This window comes from Columba livia, chromosome 13, assembly GCF_036013475.1.
Source record: "Columba livia isolate bColLiv1 breed racing homer chromosome 13, bColLiv1.pat.W.v2, whole genome shotgun sequence".
NCBI classification, from domain to species: domain Eukaryota; kingdom Metazoa; phylum Chordata; class Aves; order Columbiformes; family Columbidae; genus Columba; species Columba livia.
In genome coordinates, this window is record NC_088614.1 from 7,000,494 (window position 1) to 7,027,211 (window position 26,718).

The following is a 26,718-nucleotide window of genomic DNA, read 5'->3' on the forward strand; positions in this document are numbered from 1 at the left end:
TTTCTGTGAATTCCTTAGTTTGAGTAATCACCAGTTCTCAGAATTGCAGCTGTTAATGACAGCAATTCATAGCTATCAGTATTCAAATACACAACTATTCAAATTCAAAGAATGCATGCATGCAGAAATGATAAGAAACCTCACAGACAAGAGTGGTTTCTGTAACCCCTTGGTCCTCTTGGAGCCAGCTGAGAAAGAACCTGGAAAGCACATGTAGAATAATCATCAACCAGCCGGCCCTCCAACAAAATATAGAGCCAATGGAGAAGCCAGTCCAGGGATAAGTTGAAAATTAACTACTCTATTTGCTTCCCCTCACCAACCAGGAAAGGGAGCTCTCACATTTTTTATAAATAGCTCTGGAGACCCCTCAGTTGTCTTGAAGCTGTATATCCACAGGGGTTTTTTTTCTCCCCTCTGACTTGACAGGTTGCTAGAGTCTGGAAAGCTCCTCTGAAGATTTTAAGTGCCAAGGTGATAGCAATGAATGGTGTGAAGGCGAAAACCCTGGCGCATTTGTACAAGCAGCTGAAAACTCTGTGGAGGCCGGTGGCAGCGCCAGCGCGACTCTGCAGCCTGGCCGCCTGCACGCGGAAAAACAGGAATGATGCACGTAAGTGGCTTTAATGTTGTCAAAATAGTACCAGATACCTGCATAGGAGAGATGCAGAGGGACAAAGTCGACAAAAGTTAAGTGTTGCTCTTCTTTCTTATTTGTCAGCTAACCAAAAAGGGAAATTTGAGAATGTGGCTGCAAGATTAGAGAGTGAATAGAACGAGAGAAACTAGAGATAGAAATACCACATTGAATTGTATGATTTATGTCTGTGCAGAGGATTAAAACGTTGTTACTTCTGCTGTGTCAGCAGTATTGGGTTGTTTGTGATTATCACTTTTAACTACAAGGAAGAAACAGACTATAAAACCAAAACCTTTCAAATGTGGTGTATAGGAGATCTACAATTAATCACTTCCTAAGATGCAGGATGCTACTGGGAGATGCCAAATATCTAGTTATTTTAAATACTGATTAACTTATCTACAAATAAGATCAGGCCAGCCCAAGATTGAGTGTCTCCTCGCTTGTGTGCAGATGTCAGCTGGACCAATAGTATAGAAATATTTTTACATCTAGGAAATCCTTTTGCTTCCCATCTTTTTCTCTGTAAATGGATACAGCTTAGTAACTTTTCCTAAAGAACAGCCACGTCCTTCCTTGAATACTGAGATGCGATTCCATTTTACTTAGATTACCAAACCACAAATTTTGTATTTACTTAACTGATAAAAAACCAGCTGATTTTGTAACAGATACAAAACAAAGCAGAATGGAGACAAGCACAAGGCTTTGTTTATATTGAAAGCTATAAGAAATATTCAGTAACTTTAAGTGTTTCATAGCACTGCACTTGTAAATGCATTTTTGAAGATGATGCCAAAGTACTTTCTGCCACTGAGTGACTAGAATTTCAAAGAACCTGGTAGAGTAGCTGCCAAGTGCAATGTGCACTGTTGTACATTCCTAGACATGGAAGCTTTGTGTAACATATAGCACGCAAGCTTCCCTGTCACTCAGCACAGCAGAAATAATTCAGAGCACTTTTTATAAAGATACAGTGTTTGCAGTGTTTTTCAGAGTTCTTAGTCTAAATTTTCTTTTTTTTTTTTTCCTGCTACTCAGAATAGAAGATGTGAATTGTATTCCAAGAGCTTAGCACAGAATGGGTCCATCAATCTGGTAGCAGAACTTGTTAACACAGCTCTTCGCCTTCTTTTTTTAAAAGGTGCCTTTTATATGTATAGAAGATGCCTAATTCCAGAAGCAAGATTAGCATTGAATTGTTTCAGTAGTGAAATGATCACAAGAAAGAGCCTAATTCCTAGTGCGTAATTTAAATGAGCCACATATGCATCCACAATGGTGTTTGTCCCTTTTCTGACCTGTGTAGAGTTTTCTCAGTACAGCTCAAGTCTCTTAAACTTTTACTTCCTTCCCTGCCAGTTTTTTTACTAGCATGCTCAGAAACTTTTTCCCATTAAAATAAGGAAAAAAAAATATTGTTCATCTATTCAAAGAAAAGTGCTACAGTAATGTTTATAAAAACAATGATTCAGCCTTATAAAATAGTGGTTTTTCCAACAAATTCATATAATTAGTCTGTATGACACAACAAGGATTTGTGCATATGAGAGAACTACTTCTAACAGTCATGAGCAATGTACTTTATCTGCAATTTATTAGCAAACTTCTCCAATGTTGCAGACTGAACAGCTAAAACCAAACCTGTGCCAGTAACTGTAACGGTTGGGCTGCCACAATGCTGCTCATTTTGTGCAGTGACACGAATTACGGCTTCAGAGGGGGAATCCAGAGAATCCACTGTAATTGTGGTTAAAAAGTTCTGGCATTATTCTGTGTTTTTATTCATTATTTTGTATTACTTATTCATTGTTTTTATATTTGAAGGCATAAACTAAGAATGCAAGTGAATATTCATTGCAAGTCCAAGGACTTCCAATTTCAGAAGCTGCACAGACAATATAAATCAATATCCTTCATTAAGAAAGTCATGAAATCCACTAATCAGCAGCACAGAATCCCTCTACACAGTTCCTAATTCTTTTGCTTGTTCATTATTACTATACCACAAAACTTTATGGCCTATAGTATTAAAAACTTCAGGAATGGAATATATTACAGTTCAGTGTTATGTTTCTGTTTCAGGAAAGTATTACTCTAGGAAAATGATTTGAAACTGTTCAGTGGAGTAAGAAGGTGAGGAAAAGCTTGAGATCTCTGCATCTCCACGTGTGATGGAGAAAATAATTATTCTATGGTTACCCACGGTTAATCAGTTTTGAGTAAGGGGTTAAATGGTGCCATATTTTTTGCTGTGGACGCTTGTCCATGGGGAACTGTACTAAGAAACCAAAACTCACTTAATGGTAACAAGCGTTCCAGGAAGAGGTAACACAAGGCTGTTCCATCATAAAGACTGTGTTGCTGATTAAATCAATTACAATTGCTACCTATCTCTTTTTAAATCAATTACAATTGCTACCTATCTCTTTTTACTCTCATTCCTCTTTCAAATTTAAGACAGTTGCTATTTATTACTTAAATCTTTCTGCTCCATGACATTCATGCAGGAAATGCCAAACCAAACCGATGCAGGAAAGCGCTATCTTTGGAATGCTGGTTTTGGCTGCCAGTGGATAGACGTTAGTTCTGCAGCCGCCAGCCAGGGGGTTCCTCTATCTGGTAGCTCAACCCTGCGCACAACGTGCGTTCCAAGCAAAAAGCACAGTCAGTTTAATTCTGCTATTCCCAGCTGACAGTGCGAGCAGCCCTTTCAATGAGAAAAACTTCAAAGAAACGGTAAAATTGGACTAGTTAGCTCTTAGGTAATGTCTTAAATGTAAAGTTAATTGTTCTCCCAAACTTCAACTCTTATCTTTCTCCCCTCGTGCTTTCTGCCTACAGAGCTGGTCTGTCACTTGGCAGGTAACTCAGACATTTGCTATGAGGACACAGGTTAAATAATCTGAAGGCTGACACCTCCCAGTGCCCTTTCTGGATTCCCTTTATGTCCCCACAAGGACTAAGGTATTTTTCTATAATTCACTGGAACTGTAGAAACATTGCTGAGAATCATGGCATACATGTAAAAACTTCTAGTGAACTACTGCAATACATGTCTGAATGAAACTCTGTAGTATCTTGCATGAATACATGGGGGCTGTGCTTTCAGATCCCTTTTATAGAATCACAGAACCATTTTTAATACAATACAGAGGGAGTAGCTGGAAATGCTCTTCATAGTAATTTTTAACCTATGGAGTATTCCCTCACCCTAGTAATTATTGCCAGAGCAGACCTGAATGGCTTTTTTTTCCTTATCTTCCTTATCTTTCCTTATATCCTTAGCTACAAGAAAAGCAAAATCCTTCAAGTTTTTGTTTTTGTTTTAAGAATTGTACAACACAGACACAATCCAGGTGTGCCATCTCCAGGACTGCATGCACAATTGCAGTAACTACACAAGTTGTTCAGGAGGAATCTTCTAAACCCTTTCCATGCAGAGTTACTAAGCCTGCATGCATAATGTTAGCAAATGTTTTTATACAGAAAAGATAAAGCCTCTGTTTGCTTTCCCTTGCCAACTGGAATTACCTCCTCCTTATCTGGACTCAGCCTCAGCCACTGCCTTCTCATCCAGGCTCCTATCTCAGCCAAACATTCTGGAAGCAGAGAAAAGCTCAGCGTTTCACAATCTGTTGCTGCTTTCCTGTTGAGCTTAGAGTGCTCTGTTAGTTACATCCGTTTGATAAAAAGCACTGGACACTTCATTAATAAACTGGCCGACATCACAGTCCAAATCTGACATCAATTCAGCAGAACCTTCAACACCTTGTCACAATGTACCTTGGCCAACCATCATTGTTATCCTCCCGAATCTTGATTCCTACTAAAAAAGCTTCAAAGAAATCAACCTATCTTGGACTTCCTCTGTAATATTCAATCCAAGTGGCTGAAGCAGAACCATGGTCCTAAGTTTAAAATGGTTCTTCACTGAGTTTCACTTACGTTCATTTTTATTTTTCTAGTTGGAATGTGTTGCTATAGAAATCACCGCTGTGCAACTTGGGACAAAACCACATTTCCTTCAAGCGGGTGGGGTTTCTCAGCCATCCCACCACTTTATCCTCCCTGTTTCGCTTCAGACCTGGGTGAACCTTGAAAGTCCCTCTGTAAACAAATCAAAGTGCTTTATTCAACAGGTCTTTTTGTCTTTTTAAAGATTAAACTCATAAAGACTGAAATCCACTGAAGCTGAGTCATTTTACTCCTCATTCTTACTTGACAACCACCTGAATTCATTTCCTTACTCTTCTAATTTTTGTAACCCGTATGTTAGAACTCTGTCCTCCCTAGGATACTTAAAGGGAATTTAGAAATGAAACATTGGAGAACATTTTGTCTTTTTCAATCAAGTTTATAACAGTGTCAGTTGGCAGTAAATCCTTTAATTTAACTGCAAGAAGCCTCCAAATACTATAAAATTAAATGGAGCATCGCTCTGTCTGTCTGGAATGTTTTAGCAAAATAAATCAAGCACAGATGAGGTTGGTTTATGGCAGATCTCTCTTCAAGGGTGACTCACATCTTGGTCATGCTTGTTATTTTACAATGTTTACTATATTTGTTCTGCCAGTACCATAGAGATGCATGTAGTAAAGCTAAATACTAAACTAGACCCTTCCTCAGTGAGCTGATAGTAAATGAGGCACTCATAAAGCAAAGGGTGCAAACTGCATGTTATCTTAATTATCACCTTTGTTGTTGTGGGTTTTTGTTGTTGTTTTTTTTTTTAATTTTGCACATTTGAAGACAGTCTCAGTAGATGAGGTTTCTACTTCTCTTTCCACACGGATTTTGCATCACTAACTCACCCAGTAAGCCAATATTCAGATTTCTGGTTGTGGTGTTCCCTATACACACAAACCACTCTGAGTTCAGGAACAAGAGAGAGCATAGTTGAAACCTCCCAGATAGCCCAGAAATGTAACCATTTTGGAAAAAAACACGAGAACAGCAGAGATAATGTAATTCTGGCTGCTGCTGTTCTCCCCAGCTCGCTGCATCCAAGCAACGTCTCTCTTGCATAAACCACCATCTCTGGCTGGGACACAGCCAAGGAGAAATTCTCTGTCTGGAATGGCCCAGAAAATAAGATTTTGGCTTCACTGGCCAAGTGCCGGGAACAAGGTTTGGCCTTATGTTTCCTTTGCGCTGGTAGTTTTTGCCTTTTTGTCTGCAGTTTCCAAAACAAACTGTGTCACTGCTCATGTTTTGAAGAGTTTTCTTTAACCCGCTAGAAAAGTTTTTTTTTTTTATTTAATTAAACCTAAAGTTTTACTGAAATTTATGCTCAGTAAGAAATAGCATGTGCACACAAACCAGGAACAGATTCTCTGAGTGATTCAGAAAGGAAACAAAACTGTGGTAGATCAAAATTATTTCTCTTTAGTTTTGCACTCAAACAGCCCATCATTTCCGAAAGCCTACACCATAAGAAATCTCCTTTGCTTGTGCTGTTCAACCCACAAGAAATGACTCATTCTCTTCCGCATAGTTGCTCTATAACAAACTTCACATTTTCAAAATGTTGCAGGATCAAATCATTAAAAAGCTTCACAAACTTTGGTCATCTTAATGCCACAGTGTGAAGCAGTGGAGTTTGAGGCTTTTTTTTTTTTCAATTGCTTTTAGCATACATAAAAGTGATAGTTGCACAGAAACCAGGTTATGCTCTGCAACAGTAAGCATCTATGTATACATCAGTTAATTTAGTAGATGTGACTTCTAAACTGCCAAAGGTTATCTGTTGTACTTAGAGGACATCACAGAAGAATGGATCATGAAGGAATGACAACCTTGTTTTGTCACTAGATGAGAATAAAACCCAGTATCTCTTATGCGCAACATTGAAATATTTGAAGCTATGTCTGAGCTGCCTGCTGCCATTCAGCATGAATCTCATATGGGCTGTCTTTGTGGCCAGGAACTACCTGTTACTCTGAAGTATCTTCAGCAACAGTCACATCTGACATGTGGTAAATACAGTTGTGTAACTGTGATCAATAGGCTACTAAACTATGATTAAGCCTGGATGAATAATAATGTTTATGGGCAGAAACTGTTTTCAATTTTATCAAGTGCCTATCTCTTCTTCTTAAGATACAGGATGCTGTATGTTGAGAATAGTAAGGTTAGCCATACTGAAAAACACTGAGTCAAATCAAGAATTCATTATATTTGCAGTTGAATCCTACTACACAAAAAAGGAAGGCATTTGGGGGGGATAGGGGAAAGTAAAATGAAATTTAGACCCAGGTTTAACAACCTAAGCTCGCATGTTTTTTATCGTCTTTGCACATCTCCCGATGACCTGTTTTCTGATCATGTAGCCACTCCAAGCAAATCGCTTGGCCAGATTTCAACCTCCTCTTATTCAACTCAGGAGTACTTTAAGTATGTTACACTATGAATGCAATGGAAACTTCTTACACAATATTGTAAACCATAGCAAGCTCTTTTTGGTTGGCTTGAGTATCTAGTCTTGTCTCCATTTCAGTAAAACATTCTCAATGCTATGTCAGATTCCGCATGAAAATTTGAAAGTACTCTCCTTAACACAATTAAAAATCTCCAAAAGGTAAATGCAGATTTGTAAAATGATTTTAAGAGAGTAACTATGAAATACGATTCAAAGCAAGTGGCAGGATGAAGGGCAGGAGCTGAGGTGTGGTGTTCTGCTCCTGGCTGCCCAAGGGACCCAGCAAAAATGAGGACACTTACTTCATCTTTCTGCTTTTACTGACACCGTCAGCCTTCTATTGACTGCCCTTGTGTTCCTCGCTGGCAGCTGTAACACAGAAAAGTGCAAAGAATGACCAATGTTTTAGTCACAGTTTCACGGAGGCCTGCCTCAAGCAGTCTCATGTGATCATAGAATCATTTCAGCCAGAAGAGACCCTCAGGATCATTGATTCCAACCATAGCACAACTCTAACATTAAACCATGACCCTAAGAACCTTGTCTAAACGCCTTTTAAACCCCTCCAGGGATGGTGACTCCACCACTGCCCTGGGCAGCCTGTTCAAATGTCTGACAGCCCTTTCCAGGAAAATTTTTTTTCTCAATATCCAATCTCAACCTCCCCTGCCACAACTTGAGGCCATTTCCTCTTGTCCTATCACTTGCTATGAACACTAGTTGAATGGGCCCATTTTACCATCACACGATATGCCCATTTTGGCCTTTGGGATAGATGCAGGTGGGTACAGTGCTCATAAAGTTAACTTTTAAAAACTTTTCTGTGTGTGGTTTGGGGCAGAGACCCTGCTGAGCCGGACTCACCCATACCCCTTTGGGACAGGGATCCTGCTCCAGCTGGGAGAAACTGAAACCTACTCGACCAAAACCAGACAAAAATAAACACTAATCCCCTGAAGTGTGTAAACAACCCCTGACGTTATCACCCTGAGGGAAGGTACATTTTGGGGGTGAATCATGCACAGGGATTAACTTGACCATGGGAAATGGTTAACACCCACCCATAGGGAATCACAGAATGTCAGGGACAGAAGTGACCTTGAAAGCCCATCCAGCAGCAGGAACACCCAGATGAGGTTACACAGGAAGGTGTCCAGGCGGGTTGGAATGTCTGCACAGAAGGAGACTCCACAACCTCGCTGGGCAGCCTGGGCCAGTGTTCTGTTACCCTCAATGAGAAGAAGTTTCTTCTCATATTTAAGTGGAACCTCCTGTGTTTCAGTTTGTACCCATTACCCCTTGTCCTGTCATTGGTTGTCACCGAGAAGAGCCTGGCTCCTTCCTCCTGACACTCACTCTTTCCATATTGATCACCATGAATGAGGTCACCCCTCAGTCTCCTCCAAGCTCCAGAGCCCCAGCTCCCTCAGCCTTTCTTCACACGGGAGATGCTCCACGCCCTTCATCATCTTTGTTGCCCTGCGCAGGACTCTGTACAGATAAAGACAGCCCTGTCCTCTCCTCTTCTTTTTCTCAGTGTTGTCACAGGATAAAATGCCGGTGACAGGCGGGCTCGGCCCGCCTCTGAGGGAAGAGCTGACACCCTCCCCGCCTTGCCTGAGGCGGAGAAACGCCCGCCCGGCTGAGGGGCGATGGCGGCGGGGGGGGGGGGTGCCGTGCCGGAAGGGGCCGCGCTAGGCTGGGCTGGGGCGGTGGCGCCCGGCGACTCCATCGGCTCCTCCGCGATGCTGCCGCTGCTGCGCCGGGCTTTGGTGGCCGCTGCCTCCCAGCGGGGGACCCGACGGTGCAGCCTGGGCGCCTGCTGCTCTTACCGCCTGCGAGACGCCCGTGAGTGCTGCCGCCGCTTCCCTCGGGGGGTCCGTCCCGGGACAGGCTCCCTCAGGCCGGCGCTGCCGTCACCCACCCGGCCTGAGGAGAGCGGGTAGTGCCCCGAGCCCCCTTAGCTCTCCCCGGCCCGGCTCTTGTTCCCCCGCCGCGGGACAGCCCCAGCGCCCGGCTCCTTCCTGAGGGGGCTGCCGGTGCCGCCGAACTTTGTGTAGAAGAGGCCGAGTGCAGCCTGGCTTTGTCCGCTGAAACATCAGGAAATGGCAGTAGCCGTAACAGTTGTGGTACTTTTGGGGGTGTTTTGCTCGCTCACCTCTGTCTTACCTGCGTGTTGGTCACCGCGAAGTTTGCCCCTTGCTGAGGAAACGGAGGGGGAAGGTTGTTTAGCAACCTCTCGTGTGAGTAGTTTGTCAAAAGATTTTATATTTTTTTTTCTTTCTCTTCGCAAAAAGCCACAAGCAGTTGTATTTAATGAAGCAGCCGGTTGCACTCTGCTTCAGGTTCTCTCCATTTCGGGTTCGGTGGATGGACAGAGCACAAAAAAACTTCAGTGGGTCATCGATGTTGGGGGACAGCAGGTGAACAAGTGCTCCCCGGCCACGCAGACCTCAGTTCTGTCTTTAAAAAGAATAAAATCCTGGGGAAACTTCATGCATCTGCCCTGCTCCTGCCAGTGTGAGGTGCCCAAGCTGCCCCCAAAATCGGTAGTTAAGGATTTTACACGTGTGAGGATCAGCTGTATGTCCTGACTGCATAAAGTCGTCTTGGTGCGTATAGGTGTGGGTGTTCAGAGCCCTGCCCCCTCGCAATGGTGAAACCCCGTAGTAGATGTAGGCAAAAGACCGGCACCTTCAATAGACTATTTTTGCTTTTTAGTGGGAATTATCCTGTGGCTGGTGTGATCTGACATGATGGAATGGGTGTGTAAGGAAACATGATGTGCTGAGACTCTGGCAAAGCTCTAAAACAGAAGCCACCTTAAAATCAATTGGCAGTAAAAGGAAAATAATTTTCTGAGAAATACGGGAACAGAATTTATTTGAAGAGCATATTGCAAATGAGGAAAGGTATCAGCTCTGTCGTAAGTCAAATTACTGCACTTCCCTGTGTGGCTGAGTCATGCAACTGGAATGTATTATTATTTTTTTTTACTTTCCTGTTCATCAGCTGACTTGAATTAGCCTTTGGAGCCAATATGCCAAAGCACCTTCTCTTGCCAAAAAGTTCTGAAGCATTCAGTTGGAAGTTCTGTATCATGCATTAGAGCCTGACTCTCTTCATCATCTTCCAGTGCATCCACTTTGGCAGAGCCCGCTTACCATTCCTGGAGGCACCCGACAGTCTCCTATCAATATCCAGTGGAGAGACAGCGTGTATGACCCCTTCCTGAAGCCTTTGAAAATCAGCTACGACCCAACAACGTGTCTTCACATCTGGAACAATGGATATTCATTCCTGGTTGAGTTTGATGATTCTACTGATAAATCAAGTAAGCAAAACTCAGAAAAATCAATTTAATGTCTTACTAATACTTAGGAGAAATATTTGCATGATGTAAAACCGCAGCACAAATGTTGAAAATGAATGTATGATAGAAGAATGCTTTACCTAAACATGGGTTTATGGTGATGGGAATTATAATGCAGAAGTTCTATATAGGCCTTGCTTTTACTATGTATTTATTATCATGGTGATTGTGCACAAATCCTCTGTTGTAGGTTGAAACTTATATTTACTGCACAAGCCTGAAGGCCCTGCTTTTTGATTAGGTCTCATAATACCACAGCTTTATCTACATGAGTCAATCTTTATATATATCTACTTAATTTTAAATGAGATTCTGTCATTACACTTTAATAAAGTAATCTGCCACTTATCGCTTTTGTGGTGTTAGCAGGTTTATTTAATGCATTTGAGGTAATCGGCAGCAAAATGACTTACAGTTGGAAAGCATACATACTTATCTCAATAAGGTTTTGGAGGATTAAATAATAGTGAGCTGCCACAGGGAGCAGATGTCTGTGTTCCTGTATTTTAGTGTAAGCAGGAGTCTGTGCATGCAAAATCCAATTATGCATTCCAGCAATTTGTTATGAATAAGCGCACCAACCTGAGCAGCTATTTTTTTTTAAAATGCTCAGTAGAGTGACTCAAAATCAAGATATTGCTACCAAATTCTTGATTTCCTGTCTGTTTTTCCTTTTTAAAGTTGACTTTACTAAAGGATATTGCTGGTATTTATAAAGAAGATATTTCGTAAAGGTGGGTGAACTGGTAGCAGTTGCTTGGGGATATTGTGGAGCTCATGATTCATGTTGTTTGCTCAACTTGACCTGGAGGCAAAAACTGAGGGACCCTGGGCAAGTTTGAACCTGTTCCATTTATTTGTGTTTAAGGTGACTGCTTACCATGAGAGATGCTAGAACTTTGTAAGGGATTTAGTAATGCTCTTGGGAAGGAAGCTTCCAGCACGCTAGTAAACAAATGCTTTGTCTCTGTGGTACCACTATTTTTGGTTGATGTTTGGGAAGAGGGTGATTGCTGTGATAGGTAATGAAGAAACCAAGGAGTGCGCTTGTGTTCTTACAGTACAAACTGCTATTGCGTTAGTGAGGTGGGGTTAGAGGAGAGGCTGAAATGGAGACATCACTTCTTAGCTCATTAGTGATTTTAACTTAGTAACTCTAGATTGGTTTTCTTTTAATTTAGCACTCTTACTTCATACAGCCATACCCTGCTATCTGTTGAGGATGCATTCCTGAAAAGTGTTATGATTCACAGTTTGATGGATAATGAAGTCATTTTTTTCTGCAAGAACTGGTGTAGTGGAGGGGAATTGCCTGCAGGAGGTTAAGAAATCTGCAACATTTAAATACCCAGGGACAGTTTTATGACATTGAGACAACCATGGGGTGATTAGGACTTTCAGAGACTGGTTGCTCAGAGCACATCACAGCTCTGCAAGATCTTATTTGCCTTGCCTATAAAACTGAACACTTGAGGTAAATCTTTAAGTGTGAACGATCTTGCTGCCTCTGGATGGCTGCCTTATCATCCTCCCCCTCAAATGAATTAAAGTCAATGAAGGGTGATGATGGCATTAAAGGATCAGTGATAGAACTCAAAAATGACAGAGAAACAACAGATCACGGGGTGTTGCTGGATAAATGGCTAAGTTTTCAAGTGTCTGCCTCTTTTATCCACCTTTCTTTTCTTTACTGTTGCTATTTCTGGTTTTTCTTTCTGCCAGCTTCAGTCTAACAATAGTAGAAATCCAGAGAAGGGAGCTTATGGATAAACAAGCAAAAAAAAAAAAAATTTGAAAGAAAATCGAAACAAAAGATGAAAAGGAAAAAAAGCAAAACGTGCATCCAGGATAGACAAAAATGCCGAACTCCTGAGATGAGGCGAAGCAAGACCTGGGCAAAAGACGAAGGGAGTTCTGCCATGGGGTGTTTGCTCATGAGCAGAGCAGGAGGATGAAGAGGGTGTGGGGCAGGTATGTACAGAGTGTGGTCCTGGCTGTGCTTGAATCCCATCTGCAGGGAATGGAGGCTGAAACACAACTAGGGCTACAATAAAAAGCTGATGTGATCCTTTCCCCTGGTTGTTGTTAGAATTCCTTTAAACTGTTTTGGTTTGAAATTATCAAGACCGGGATGATGAACATGATTGTAGCCACTTGAGGGTTCACATCACCGCAGAATCAGGAATGGATTGTGTCAGAGCACAGAAACTTTAATTCTGAAAAATTTGGCAGTGTGGGCCACATCTTCATCCCATCCCCAAAAGTCGTCTCTCTCCACCATGATTTGTTTTTTTGTTTTTAATGATGGTCGGTATTGCACTTACACTAAGAGCTCAGAAAATGTCCATTTGCCTAGCTTGTTTTAGCTTATTCTTTTATCACAAGCAGGCCTATCTCGTTAGGATTTCAAAACTGCTGGCTGGCTTTAAGGGGAGGAAAAAAAAAGACAAGAAAAGCTCTTAATGCCTCTCATTGTTTTCTCCTTAGCATTAAAATGATTAACTTATTTTCAAAAGTAGTGTTGGGATTATGTACTTTAAACAGTGGTTTGCTATAAAATTTAACCATAAGGTACAGCTAAGTAAAAATTGGCAAATGGGTCTCTACAGCTACGTGTTTGTTGTTAACCCTTTGGAAGTAATTCTGGTCTCATTTACCAGATGTTGTGATGTAAGAATGAGCAAGAAGACTTTGCAGGATGTTCCTGGTTCAATTAGGAGGAAATGAGTAAAACCCAACAGCGCACAGAAAACTAGGAATAGACTTTTTCATTCATGTATTTGCAAAATGATGAGAGGCCTGCTGAAATCAGGAGAGCGAACTGAATGTTTACCTTCACTTGTGGCAAAAAAGGCCCTAAAGTTTCCAGAAACCCAGAATTTTGCCCGTAGCCAGACTGTAATTTTAGGTGCTTTGTGGAGTATAGCTTGAACAGTTTACAGTAGGCACAATATTAGTGTATTTCTGGCTGTGCAGGAAATCTTTTAACGTCAGTTATGCAGTCTGAAAGCTGTGTTGAAGCAGAATGGTATGTTTGGATTTTTGTAACTTGAAAAAAAAATCACAATGAAACATTTGGCACAATGTACTGATTTTTCTGGCAAAATTGGATTTTTGAAGTCTGGTATTGTAATGGGAGATTCCAATATTTTTCATAGATATTGAGGCTTTGCTGGGATGTCATTTAATAGATCTGTTTATTGCTTTGTCATCATACATGTATTTTCTGGTAAGGCAGTTCTTATATACCTTCTCAAAGAGAAGAGTATAGAGTGGACCATGTAATGACCATGACTTTGCCCAACTTGATGTGAATCGGAAAAAAAATTCCCTTGAGGATGAGGAGAATATTTAGTTTATCATCTTCAGTTGGATATAGGTGATTCAAACTGCGGGGGAAAATTGTGATGTGTTTGCTTGACCAATTTTCTGAGAGCAAAATAAATTGTAAAAATCGCCAAGCACTAGCGGAATGTTTCAGTTAAGAAAGTTGTTCCACCTGATATTTTTTTTTTCCTGGACAAATTTATGTCAAAGAAAACCTTCTTGTTACTTGTCTGGACAATTCTAAATCATGTTTATTAAGATGTGTGTCTTGTTTTGTTTTTTAGTAATCATTGGAGGTCCCTTGGAAAACCAGTACAGGCTCAAGCAGTTCCATTTCCACTGGGGAGCTATAAACGAGTGGGGTTCAGAGCACACAGTTGACAGCAAATTTTACCCAGCTGAGGTATGAGATGAAACACTGAACAGTGCAGATATTTGTGGGGACAGAAGGCTTGGGCTATGAATACACTATGTGCTAGAAAACCCCCAGTTTGCAGAATTGCAGCTTGCTGCTATGGATCAGACCTGGTAGGTGCCACAGCTCATCTGCTGCTGTATTAATAAGTTCGTCTTCAGTGTATTTTTGGAGAAGAACGCGGTCTTAAAATTGAACGCCTTCTCCCTTACTGAAAGTTTCAGTAATGTTTTTATCTCCCCAAATGTCCCCAGGGGTTGGACAAGCTGATGGCAGCAAAGTATCGTTGCTATTCCAGCTCTGGCTGGATGGGCTTCCACAACTCTGCTTGTCCTTCCTCCTTTGGAAGATGAGAAGGATGAAACTTAAAGCAAACTGAGAGCACAGTCAGATCTTAATGAGCTCCCAGGTCCCAGCTAATGGAGTGCAGATCAGGTGGACAGCAAATGTTAAGGTAAATGTGCAAGCTCAGATCTCAATTAAAAAAACCAAAAACATGCTTTACCTCTGAGCTGCAATAGCAAAAAGTTCACCAGAGGTGTAGGATTGCCCAGTCCTTACTGCTGTAAAATTACTTGTCTATTATTACTAAACGCTTGCAAAGAAACAAATGACATACTAAATACTCCTTTCAGAAAATATTTAAAGAGAAAATGGAAGATTATTTAATTCTCACACCCACACCTGTAACTCTTGAAGCCTGGTCCTGCTTTCTATAAAATAACTGTCTTGTGTATGTAACCCCAGAGCTGTGGCTGATATTAGAGAGTTTATTCTAGTCATCAACAGTTTTTTGTTTGTTTCCTTAAGTCATTACAATGATATACAGCAGAGTTCTATGACAATATAGTGGTTATCATCATCACTTTATTTTCTGTTTTCAACTTGGAAGCAATTATTAAAGTAGCAAAACTTTTTTGACTAAGTAGCTGCTGAAGTAGAAAGAGAGTCAATAAAAAAGATGGAGCAAACGGGAGAAATGCAGATTAAGTTGCTCAGAGAGGAAAGTATGACAGGTATAAATACACAGTGACATGCCAAAGAGGGAGAACTCGAAAGATGCTGGTTGCTTATTTTTGAGATGTTTATCTCCTGTTGATGTGCTCATAATGATGCCTGTCAGCTTGGCAAGATATTTATAACCAGCAGGACTGTATGGCTGAGTTTTGGGGCTGCTGTTGGCTGTGTAGGGAATACACAAAACCCCTCAGAGGGATGCTTGGGTTCGACTCTGAGAGATTCAAAGGAACCTTCTGTTAAGTGCAGGAGAATGTTCCTCAGCAGAACAGCGTTCTCTCTTCCTCCTGCTCAGAGATACAAGGGACCTTCACTTCCAGGCACACTAAGGTTTCCTGTGCCTTTAACCAGCATCCTTGCAACCAGTTTCCCACAAAGAAAATCCCTTTCATATCTGCAAAATACAGTTTATGGTTCTTTGGCTATTGTTTCAAAAAAAAGAGGAAGTGAAGTACAATTATTTTCCAATAAACTTTTGCTCCTCATTTTTGCGGCACACTGCGGTGTCTCAAATTGCCAGGGACCAACAGTAGCGAAGAACAAAAGTTACGTGCATGTTGATTTCACATTCATTTCTATTTCAGTTGCATTTGGTACACTGGAATGCCATTGCATACCCAACTTTTGAAGAAGCTGTAATGGAAGGCAACGGCTTGGCTGTTATTGGAGTGTTTTTAAAGGTAATTTCACTTTGTGTAATAAGCTGTAATGATGCCTTTCTTTTCATTTTGTTAAAACTGATTTAGGATAAAATATTTCTAGATCATTGTTGTTGTTTTTAAAAAAATACTGATTAAGGTAGATATGTAGAATATCAGCTTAACGATTCTCTCACTCCCACTTGTCTTTGCAGCTGGGAGCGCATCATGAAGGGCTGCAGACACTGGTTGATGCCTTGCCAGCAATTAAACACAAGGTAAGTATTTAAGTGTCCCACCACTTGTCACTCAGCGTAGCTAAAGCAGTCATTCAACACAAAAAATACTTGGAGAATAGCAAAACATGACCAAATGCTTCCTTCCCTAACTGTCAGTCAGGGGCCTGATTGACACCTTGGGTGAAACTGTCGATTATACTGGGGGAAAGCTCATTTTTAAGGAGGAATTGTATCCTTCAAGCTTTCCAAACCTCTTGGTTTAAGAAATGATACCCTTAAAAGGGCATTCACGTGTTTAATGCTTGTCCCCTCAGGAGCCTGCCCTTCCAATTCCATGGAAACACGGCACTGGATTAGTTTTTTTATGGTCTTTAACTGGAAGGAGCTTTCTGTGCTGTGTAAAGTGGTAGTTTATTTCTTGTGCAATTAAGGCTTTCTGATTTTTTTTGGTCTGATCTTTGAAGGGGACATTATTTTTTGCCTTTTAAACACTACATTTTCTGCTAGGGGAATGGGACTCTTTCTTCATAGCTGAGTTCTGCCAGGAGAGGGAGCGCTGGGTCTCTGGTAGCGCTCAAAAGCAGCTCATGCCCGTTCCTTTTTGAAAGTACACACGAAATATACACACACTGTGAACTTTGGTGGCTTGTAAGCACATCCAGGTGAAGTCACTGTGCCATTGTTTATCGTAGTAAGGATTCTTTTATCCAAATAAACCCGTTATTTATGGCAGTGCAGTGAAAACTCTGGTACGTAAATGCCAAACAAGTCAATTCAGTGCTAAAAAACCTACAAAAATCAGTGAATGCATCCATTATGAGAATATATTTTACAGTATATGAATTTGAAATAAAGTGAGGATCTTTTAAAGAAAGAGTAGTTTCAAACATTAGGCTCATTGAGCTGCATGTGGGCTGCTCCGAAAGGGATCTCATTTCCAGAGGGTGTCAGTCACCCAGCAGCTGCTCAGCACTTGATTTAAAAAGAAACAACAAACCTTTGTTGCCTTGTGAGCGTTATCACTGACTTCAGCTGCAAACCCTGAGAGACGTCACCCTGCTGAGGAGGAGGAGGAAGGTCGGATAATACCCGTTTGATGGCCTTGACCTTCCTCTCTCATGTGATGGGTGAAAGTTCCCATCTAGAATCTCTTGTCCAGCTCCCTATTTTTGGAAAATTCTTTATTGTAACATTTCTTAGTGGGAAACTGATAACACCTATCTAAGGAAAAACAGATTTTTCCTTTCCTACCTTGGCAGCATATCCTGGAAATACCCCAGGAGTAAAATGTTTGTGTAGGAATTGTGGGCTCTGAAGCTCCTACCTGCTGGCTGGTGTCTCACTTGTGAGAGAGCACGTTCCAGAGACATGAATACTTGACGTGATTTAAATAAAATTTTAGTCCTCCTCCCATTGCCCACTGCCTAAAGTCACGTGTTGAAAAGTAAAAGCGCTGTTGTTTGCAGTGTATGAAGTGTATCTGGCAGAACTACCCAAACTTATTCCACCATTTATTCTTTCTTTGTCCTGTTTGCTTCCAGCTCCCACAAAGACATAGTCAGTTGTTCCTTCACACTCCTTGTTTCTTCTGCACTGAATCCCTAGTGGCTGTTGAGGACAACAGAAATATTTAAATATTGTCTACTCACTAACTGCCTTCTGTGCCTCAAACCCAGCTTACCAATTTTGTGCAAGTTTATGGGGTTTTAAGTTATTATTTTATCTGGATCATTATTAGTATTCACAATAACTAGTTTTTCAAATGCATGCAAAACATGTACAGTGTTTCATCTCATTGTTAAGATCTCCCTGAATCTTCTGTCATAATTTTTTTTTCTAAGCGCCAAATTTTTAAAATAAATTCTTTCTGGGATTTAGGACACTGTGATCGAGTTCGATGTCTTTGATCCCACCTGTTTGATTCCTTCATGCCCTGATTATTGGACCTACGCGGGCTCCTTGACTACTCCCCCACTTACCGAATCGGTCACATGGATTATCAAGAAGAAGCCAATAGAGGTTGATGAGAATCAGGTAAATCTCATGCTTTTGTTTCAAATCATGCCATACCTGTTTGGCTGTTGCCGCAGAGGGGGAGATGCACTCAGGTAGTTCCTTACCAGCCCCAGTAATTCACTGTGAATACACAGAGATCAGCGGCTGTAGGCATGTTTATACTCAGCTGTACTGTCCTTGAATTCCTTTTTTTTAATTCCATTTTAAAAAGGACAGAAAGCCAAAGTTTTCAGCAAACGTTTGCATTACAGAAGTTATTTCAAGTGGAGGAGTTTGTGGTCAACGGTCTGTTCTGACACCTGCCCGAGCTTGTCACCATATGCCCTCTACTGCTTTTAATTTTAGAACTTCATGTTATTCCTTGGTAGGTGTAGATACAAGTAGGAAATGGTCAGAAGGAAGACTCATTGGAATTGCACTGAAATCGTGGGTTTTGTTGGAAGTTTTGGGGATTTTTTTTCTGTCTATGTGAAGAAGTGCAGTATTTTGAGGGGCATTACAGCATGGGACAAGTCTTAGAGAGTTTTGCAAACCAAGTAGGAATGAACAACCCCCAAAATCTACTATTTTTTCTTGGTTTCAGAGGCACAGAAAGTTATCTGTGCACTGTCCCTGTTTTTTGAGGCTTTGACCAATAAGTGTGAGTCCAATGACATGAGGCAAAATACTGAATTTTTTTTTTTACACAACTTTAGCATAGAGCTGTTCCATCCAGAAGGTCGTGCTCCAAACAAACACTAACTCAAGAACAGGCATGTACGTGATCTTCATGGTTCAGTTTACCTAAAGGAACAGGACAGGAAGAACTGAAGACTGCTAACAGAGCAGAGAGAACTGAATGCCTAGTGTGTCATTCTTCTTTTCAATTTAAACTTTTTATCTCTTTTTTTTTTTTTTTCTTGGCTCTTCACTCTCATTCTTTTATGGCATAGAAAGACTCATAGTTTACTTAACATCGTCATGCCCTTGTGAGCATTAAAAGCTGATCTGCTGCATTCTTATTTTAATCCCCACTTATAAGCCACTGAGAACAACAACTGTGTAGATTCTTGCTTGTTGAGGTTCCCTCTTTTCTGCGTGCCAGTATATACATGTCTGAATAAAATAACAGAATTCCAGGAAAGGTGTAAATTAAGAAAGTCAGAGAGGTTTATTTAAATATGGTGTATGTTCCCGTATTTGAATGGGAATGGTTTCAGTCTCAGATGTTGCCCCATTTGAGATTTAGTTTGCCTAAAAAGGGCAGGTGACTGACAATTCATCTTCCACGTTGATAGGGATGATGGTGTAATCTTTACCAGCAGCTGACAAAGAAGTGCCAGAAGTTCATGCCACAATTTCTCAGAATGCAAATGTAATAATACTTTATTTTTTTTATTTTCCAAGCATGAATGGTTGTGTTTTGTTGTGAACTCCACTAATTCTCCAGTTACAAAAGTGATGAAATGGGACATTTTCTCCTTCTCAGCTGGAGGCGTTTCGGATGCTGCTCTTCACGTCAGATGGTGAAGAAGAGAAGAGGATGGTTGACAACTTCCGCCCTCTTCAGCCCTTGATGAACCGAACCGTCCGTTCATCCTTCCAGCGCAGACATCTCTTGGACGCTGAAGTTCAGCCCAAGGACCGTGCTGAGCAGGTCAGGCCATAACTGGCCCATGAAATGTCAGTCCAGGCTGCAATACCTGGAGGTCACTGACATTTTTTACGTATTTTTCCTTTTTCCGCAATGTGTGTGCGCTGTACGGTTTCACAGCCAGCCGGTTTCTGTTCTGCTAGGTGCCGTTTGGCTTTCAGTAGAGAAGCTGTGGTGGGTTTTTAGTTTTGCCTTTTTTCAGAAATAATATTAACCCTTTCCGAATTGGCTTGCTTTAAAGCAGGGATTCATAAGGAATTACTTTGACAGTTACAGGAAAAACAAGGGCAGGAGATCTTTTCTCCTGCCTCTTTTCTGAATTGTTCGGTGTCTCCTCAAATGTTCTTCCAGTGACTTGTGTGAATTAATAATCCCAACTAAAAACATGTTAGCAAGCAGGATGTCTGAAGAAGTGAAAAGTATTAATACTGACCAGGTCCTTTTGTGGAATTGTTTCAGAGGTTTGAGAACTAGTTTCTCTGCTCACATACACAGAGACATTTTATCTTCTTCCTTTTTCCTTGGTGCTTAGGATGATGAGAAGGAAAAAAATTCCTTACAGAATCGAACCTCTTTCCATTCTCTTGCCTGCATGACCCATGTTTGTTATGGATGTCACAGCATGTCCACTCTGTCAAAACCACAAGCCAGAAGACTTTTTCTAAAACCTTATAACAAATGCAGAAGCTGTTAGCTTTGGCAGCTTTTCCTTTTCTGTATTAATAATGTGCCAGGAGAAGAGAGATGAAGAGAATGCACCAGTATCTCAAGACTGGCAAGAGCAGTACATTAGGCAAAAATGTCCAGTCGATTCCAGGAAGTCGATCACATCAAAGGAAAGCAAAGTCAGATAAACCCCAGCTGACCCTCCCAATGGTATTTGTGGGGAGAAAAAAAAAATTCTGAAACCTAATCCAGTGCTAGGAGAGTATGGACAAAATGCAGCATTCGGATACTTGAAATATTTTTTTCATAAATCACCAGTGCACTCTCTCAGGAGTTTTGTCTTTTGTACTTTCCTTATAAAGAGAGTCGTCTTGCTTCAGGACAACTGGGGACCACATTGTGTTATAGCACCTTATGATAAGGAAATGAAGTGGTGGTTGAAATTGATTTGTGGACCAGACAAAGTTGTTGTGTAAGCTGCCAACTGTGGAGCCTTACCTGAGTGGGAGGGTCCCATTGCCACAAGCATTATCTACCTCTGAAGGATGCTATTATACTGCTACCCTGTTTCCCTGAAAATAAGACAGGGTCAGTATTAATTTTTGCTGTAAAAGATATTTACATTTTCACATGTATAGCTGCCTGGATACTATTCAAATTGACTTTTTTTATGAACAGTAACTAGGGCATATTTTTGGAGTAGGGCTTACGTTCCGAGCATCCTCAAAAATCCTGTAAAATCACACTAGGGTTTATTTTCAGGGTAGGTCTTATTTTCAAGGAAACAGGGTACTAGACGTAATTTTCTCTCAAGCACCTTTCTCATTGGCATTTTGCACTTTAATGCATTTAAGCGTGCCCATGCATGAAATTAATGTACCAAATGTCTGGTCAGATTTTCTGGGGAGGAGCACGTCTGTCTGTAAGCTCACAGTGTGATTTTGATTGATTGTATATGAGGAATCTTGGAGAACAGATGTTCCTTGCTCTGCATCTGCCGGTGAGCAAGGTCACTGGTTGCTGCTGTGGTTCAGCACAAGTGATGCCAGCACGCTAGCTCAGAACTTTAGAATCAATACTTTTTATTTTTTAAGCCCAAGTGTTCAGTTTAAAAGCACTTTAAGACTTTTTTGCGTGACTCTGATGATTTTAAGGCTTTTCAATGTTCATTTAAACAATGAAGTGCCCAGGTCCTGCCTTTGCTTCCCTAATCACTCTACCTCGGGCTGTTATGTTGCAGCAGTTGTGCCTTTCTACCTTGGCAGTTTGAAATGTGTGCCCTTAACCTTAGAGTGGCTCTATGCGGTAAATGTAAGAAAATCTCTTTTCTGTCCCCATGTAGCCTACATATTTTTACTGTCTGGTGTATTCCACGTGGCAGGATGTATCTTCAGATTCATTACCTCTCCCAAGCCTGTACTGCTCAGCAGAACCTTACCATCTTGGGTGGACTCTGTAGAACTATACAATCTATATGAACTCGGTTGAACTATACCGTATTTGGCATCATCAGATAGACCTTTCACTGTGCTCCTAATCTGCAGAGTCACATCAGTGATGGTTTTGCCAGAGAACAACAGGTTCCAAAATAATTTTGGAAGGGAGGTCTGCAGTTCTGGCACCAGGAAAAGAATTCTTCTACGTTCTGCCTGAGTGTACTTGACCTAGTTGGGGTTAAGCTGGAGGTTTTCAATCAGCGTGTTCTTGCAAACACTGTTCTGAGGAGGACACTGTAGAAAGATGGCAGTGATGCAGAATGGGCACGGATCTTGTCTGAGATTTTTGCTACTCATTAGTAGTAAAAATCATTAGTAGGAAAAAATGTAATATTAACTCATCTTAATGTTGCCTTTACATTTAAAAATATAGATGACTAAGCTACCTATAGGTAGCCTGCATCAAAATATTAACCTACTGCCTTATAAATACTGAATACAGTAGAGGACTGAAATAGGCTCTGTCAGGTCAGTGAAAAGCCACCCGTTGGTTTTATTCATGAAGACTTAGAAGTATAAAGGCAACAGCTTGTTTAATTTGGATCAGTTTGAATTACCAGCTAAAAACATACATGAAAATTAAGTGTGCTTGACGTTGCATGTTAAGACAGCATTTTTGAATTAGTGTGTAATCTCTTATATAAAAGGCAGTGTTTTCTTGGGGCTACCAGTTTAAGTTCTTAAAAACAAGCCAACTATCGGGCCTGTCCTACCTGAATGGGTCTTTGAAAAGGCTTCATGCAATTGCTCCAAGTTTTTTAGTTGCCTTGATAGTTTCTACTGAGTTTTTGTGGACCTCTGATCCCCTGAGCTTGTTTCACTAGTTAATGTAGCTTTCCTAGCGTATGCAAATACAAAATACGTGTTTTGTTCTTAGGGTACTACTGTGGTGTAAATGTTTTCTCTCCAGATGTCTCATAATGCTGTAGTTGTGCTCATACCCAATCGAGTTCTCCATGGTCAGGTTTGCTCCACTGAATCAATTTTTCTCCTAGTTGCATGAATCTCTTTCTAAGATGCTCATCATCAACAAAGGTAATGGTGAATATTCTATTTTCAGTGCTGTATTTAAAATTCTCATAGAGGTTTACTTATTTTGTTAAAAGTATAGTCATGGGGGCTTTGGAGAATAAATGTATTATCCATTCATATGGTTAATAAGCTATACTCCATATATATTTAGATAAAGTCACATCTGAAGATACTTACATGAAACTAATAAATTGTAGTTTTTAGCACTGATAGTTTCAAATATCTGAAAACAGGGTCAACATAGAAAATATTAACTTGACTGTTTTACAAAAATAAGCCTTACAGGGATTATCTGTTACAGGATTTTTGCTGCTTTTTTGAGTCTTACATTTATGTCACAGTGTGTTAGCACCTCCCTCTGGGTAAGGCAGACAGTGTCTCAGTTGCAGGGTGGATTGTTGTTTAAATTAGCAGGCTGGAAATGAACAGAAGGGGGTTTTTTGTTTGTTTTACCTTTTATGTTACAATAACTCTGCTGGCCTTGCAAAAGCTAACTTAAAGAAAAATAATTCTGTTTACCTGCACATGTATGTAAAACAGGAAACGGGATATAATTCTTCTGCCTTATTCTCTCAGTTGCTTGGGGGTGTGGGGGGAATGATTTGGTTGTTGGGCTTGAGCTAATATTTCTAATGATGTTGCACAACTAAGTGAAAGTCTCTTTGAAAGGTCTCTGCATAGGAATCGTTAGGCTCTTCTTTTAGGTGGCACAATACAAAAGGATCAGAGCACACATTGGTATTTGTCCTTGCACGGTAGTCACTTCCATCAATTAATACTGTGCTGGAAGGTGTTCCTGGGGCAACAACTACTAGGAATTAAAGACTGTAATTGAAATAATGTTCAAATATTGAAATAATATTCCATATTCCGACATTCCAGAACTTTCATACCCGGGCACCTCAGGTGTTCGCCAGCACGTGTTCCTGGCCGGGCTTTTGTTCTCTCCTGTCGCCATGGCTTGAATTGATATTTTAAAAAGTCTGACAGGAGTGTATCTTTTGGCTATGAAAGCCATAGAAATGGAGAATGTTTCGATCTCAGAAAAACCTGCCGGGTTTTAGAATACTGGAATTCTACCTGGTTTACTTTTGAGGACGGTCCTGTTCTCTGCTCAAATTCGTAGGCAATAGTGCGGGCATTAACATTTGAATGCCTTGATTTTGAATGTCTTAACTTGTATTCCTTGGCACATCTTTGCTTTTTTCTTTGTGCAACTTGTTTACGTGGCAGTTGTTGCATTGTGTATTTTAATATACGTTATCTGCCTAATCATAATTTACTGAAATAATTGTCTTTGCAGACAAAATGTGTAACAGGGAATGTCTTTTGTTCTCCTGGGATACAGGCCTTTGTCCTCAGTTTTTACCTGATGTAAAGAAACTTGTAGCTGCTGTATTTAAAACTGTTAAAATAGTGTGAGACCATTGAATAAAGAAACACAGAGAAACCTGTGTCTGTATCTCATTGTGTAATTAAGCTCTCCAAGTTAAAAGGTAGATTTTCTGTCAGGAAAATAACACAATTCCTCCTTGAGAATGAACCAGTTCATTAGGAGTGGAGTCTAATCAGATGTCAGACGTTCTGTGATACTTAAAAGCGATGAAAGACTCTGCTGAACTGTATTAGAATTGGAATGAAAGAACAATGACCTCTCTGTTGCTGCTGTGCTGATGGAAGGCTATCTAATTATTTCTTACATTCAGCTAGATGCGACATGTCGTCTAGAATGGGATTCCAGATTTTGAGGATCTTTGCTGAACTACTTCATTTAACACTGATCATTAAGCTCAACCTGTCAACTAAACTCCTCCTTCTGTGGTGTAATTGGTCTTGATAAAACTGACCGTTGATCTGATGTGTGGTGTAACTCAAGAGTTTCACGTTTAGTGGTTGTGGCTACAAAAATCTTAAAAAAAAAACTTTGAGTAAAATAAATTATAAAAATTGGGTAATCAGGTGAAATAAGCATTCATTTCTGTCTCACTGCTTAGCCCTGCTTAGAGTCTAGATATCGTGTAGATCCCTAGAATTCATTCCAACAAGTTTCCACTTCTTTTGATGGGAACAGTAGATTACATTCCTGGTTAAGGAATTCCCTCCTAGGATAATTGCAGGCAATACTTCCCCAGAGGGCCTCTCAAACTGGCGTTTGAGCTGAGAAGCTCTTGTTTTAGTGTAGCTGAGGTGTTTGCTGAAGAAATGGCTTATTTGATTCCAGAGGCTGTCTTATTTTGATCAAGGCAGCTCTCCCGATAAATGGTTAAGAACATAGACATTACTTGTAACAAATGGCCAATTTACTTCTGATATCGGTAATTATTTGTCTTTCTGACAAATAATTCTTTCCGCCTTTCTTTTTGATGTGACAAACTTGAAGTGCCTGAGTATTAGCATATGGAGAACTGATTGTATAATCAAATAGTCTTCAAAGATTCTGCAGAATAACTTGGGGGCCTGAGGAGAGTTAATGTCCGTGCTCAGAACCCATAATAATACTTGGCATTTGGGAAGTGCTTTGAAGATATAAAGCACTATACGAACACACCCTAACACCGTGACTGTAAAGTAGGTTTTTTCTCAGTAATACAAATGGAGAAACAGTTGCAGAATTAATTCAGATTCATTTGCAAGACACTCAAGTATGTTGTTGACTTTAACTGTGGCAGTTCAGCAGCTGCTGCTCCATCCCAAGGTTTCCAAGTGGAAATGCTGTCAAATCTGAGACCAAAGTCTGCAAATTCTTAGTTGTAAATTTCTTAAGAAATTTCCTTTGGAAGGATTGGGTGCAGAGAGAAGAAGATAACTCGGTCCCATTCTTGTGAGAGTTAAAGGAAACTTCTGTGAAATAGGTTAATATCAGGTGTAAAATGCTAATTATCAAGCAGTTAATATATTTGCCTTAAGGTAAGAACTTAGTCCAGAGCATTGGTGAAGTAAATCCATTGATGAATGATTTTGTACAACCGAATTCGAGCATTCATCTGAAAATACCTGAAGAATACTTCTGATTTCAATTCCAATCCCAATCCTGTCTGCTGGATCCTGGTGTCATGAAGGAACACAGAGACAATCCCATGTGTTGTAGGTACCTGGTTTTTTGTTTTCTGATTTTTATGGCCATGTGAATGTTTTGCCTGGGATAAAGCATGAAATACACTAACAAGTAAGTGTTGGTAAATATCAGTTTGAGAAATAATCAGTTTAGATTGCAGCTGTAAGGTAAAGCTAGAAAGCTAAAGAAAGGCTTTGGGTGTTTCAGGAAAATTGTGTGATAAATATGTGTTGCTGTTTATTTTGAATCAATTTCCATAGTCTTTGCCATCTCTTCAGGCTCCCATTTCTCTTTGAAAACTAGGAAATAATGTGCTCGGTGCAAAGGTAATTTTTGTCTAAGCATTTTTCCTAAATATAGGAATATTATAGCCACGAAGAAGCTGTGAGCACAGTTTGAAGCCCCTGAGCCAGCAGCCACTAGGTGTCAGGTTCTGATCAGCACTGCAAGGATTCCTGTGATGGCTGGGAGTGGTGGTGATGCCAATTACCAGTGCCAGGTACCCTAAAATGTTACTAAAAATGTTATTTTTTTCCCCCAGAATGCAGATCTTGAGTTTCTCTGGGGTATCTTGCAGAAAACCTCCTGACTCACATGTCTGAAGCTTTCAAGGAGGAGGATGGTCTGGGGAAGGAGGACACTGACCTTGTGTTCGACTTGTGGTGTGACACCAACTAATCGCTTGCTGAAAAACAGCTCCTCAAAGGTACCAGTTCCACCTCTCGATGGGAATGATTGTTTCGGAGAATC

General features: G+C 40.6%; 1 protein-coding gene and 1 long non-coding RNA gene across 3 annotated transcripts; one reads left to right on the forward strand and one right to left on the reverse strand.

The window, feature by feature from the left end:
- Positions 1-380: 380 nt before the first annotated feature.
- On the forward strand, positions 381-24,363 carry CA5A (carbonic anhydrase 5A). Of its 2 annotated transcripts, none has more exons than XM_005504727.4 (7): positions 381-613; positions 10,198-10,395; positions 14,046-14,164; positions 15,778-15,873; positions 16,047-16,109; positions 17,949-18,104; positions 19,555-24,363. In XM_005504727.4, the coding sequence occupies exons 1-7, from the start codon at positions 484-486 to the stop codon at positions 19,732-19,734; spliced, it is 942 nt and encodes a 313-aa protein (XP_005504784.1). In that variant the 5' UTR covers positions 381-483; the 3' UTR covers positions 19,735-24,363. The 2 variants fall into 2 exon arrangements, with proteins under 2 accessions (XP_005504784.1, XP_064884890.1); XM_065028818.1 differs by lacking the exon at positions 381-613 and adding an exon at positions 8,685-8,909.
- Positions 468-9,808, reverse strand: LOC110360384 (uncharacterized). Its single transcript, XR_002416244.2, has 3 exons — positions 9,231-9,808; positions 7,364-7,430; positions 468-651 (listed from the first exon to the last, which is right to left on the reverse strand). It is a non-coding gene; the product is annotated as an uncharacterized LOC110360384 (long non-coding RNA).
- Positions 24,364-26,718: the final 2,355 nt, after the last annotated feature.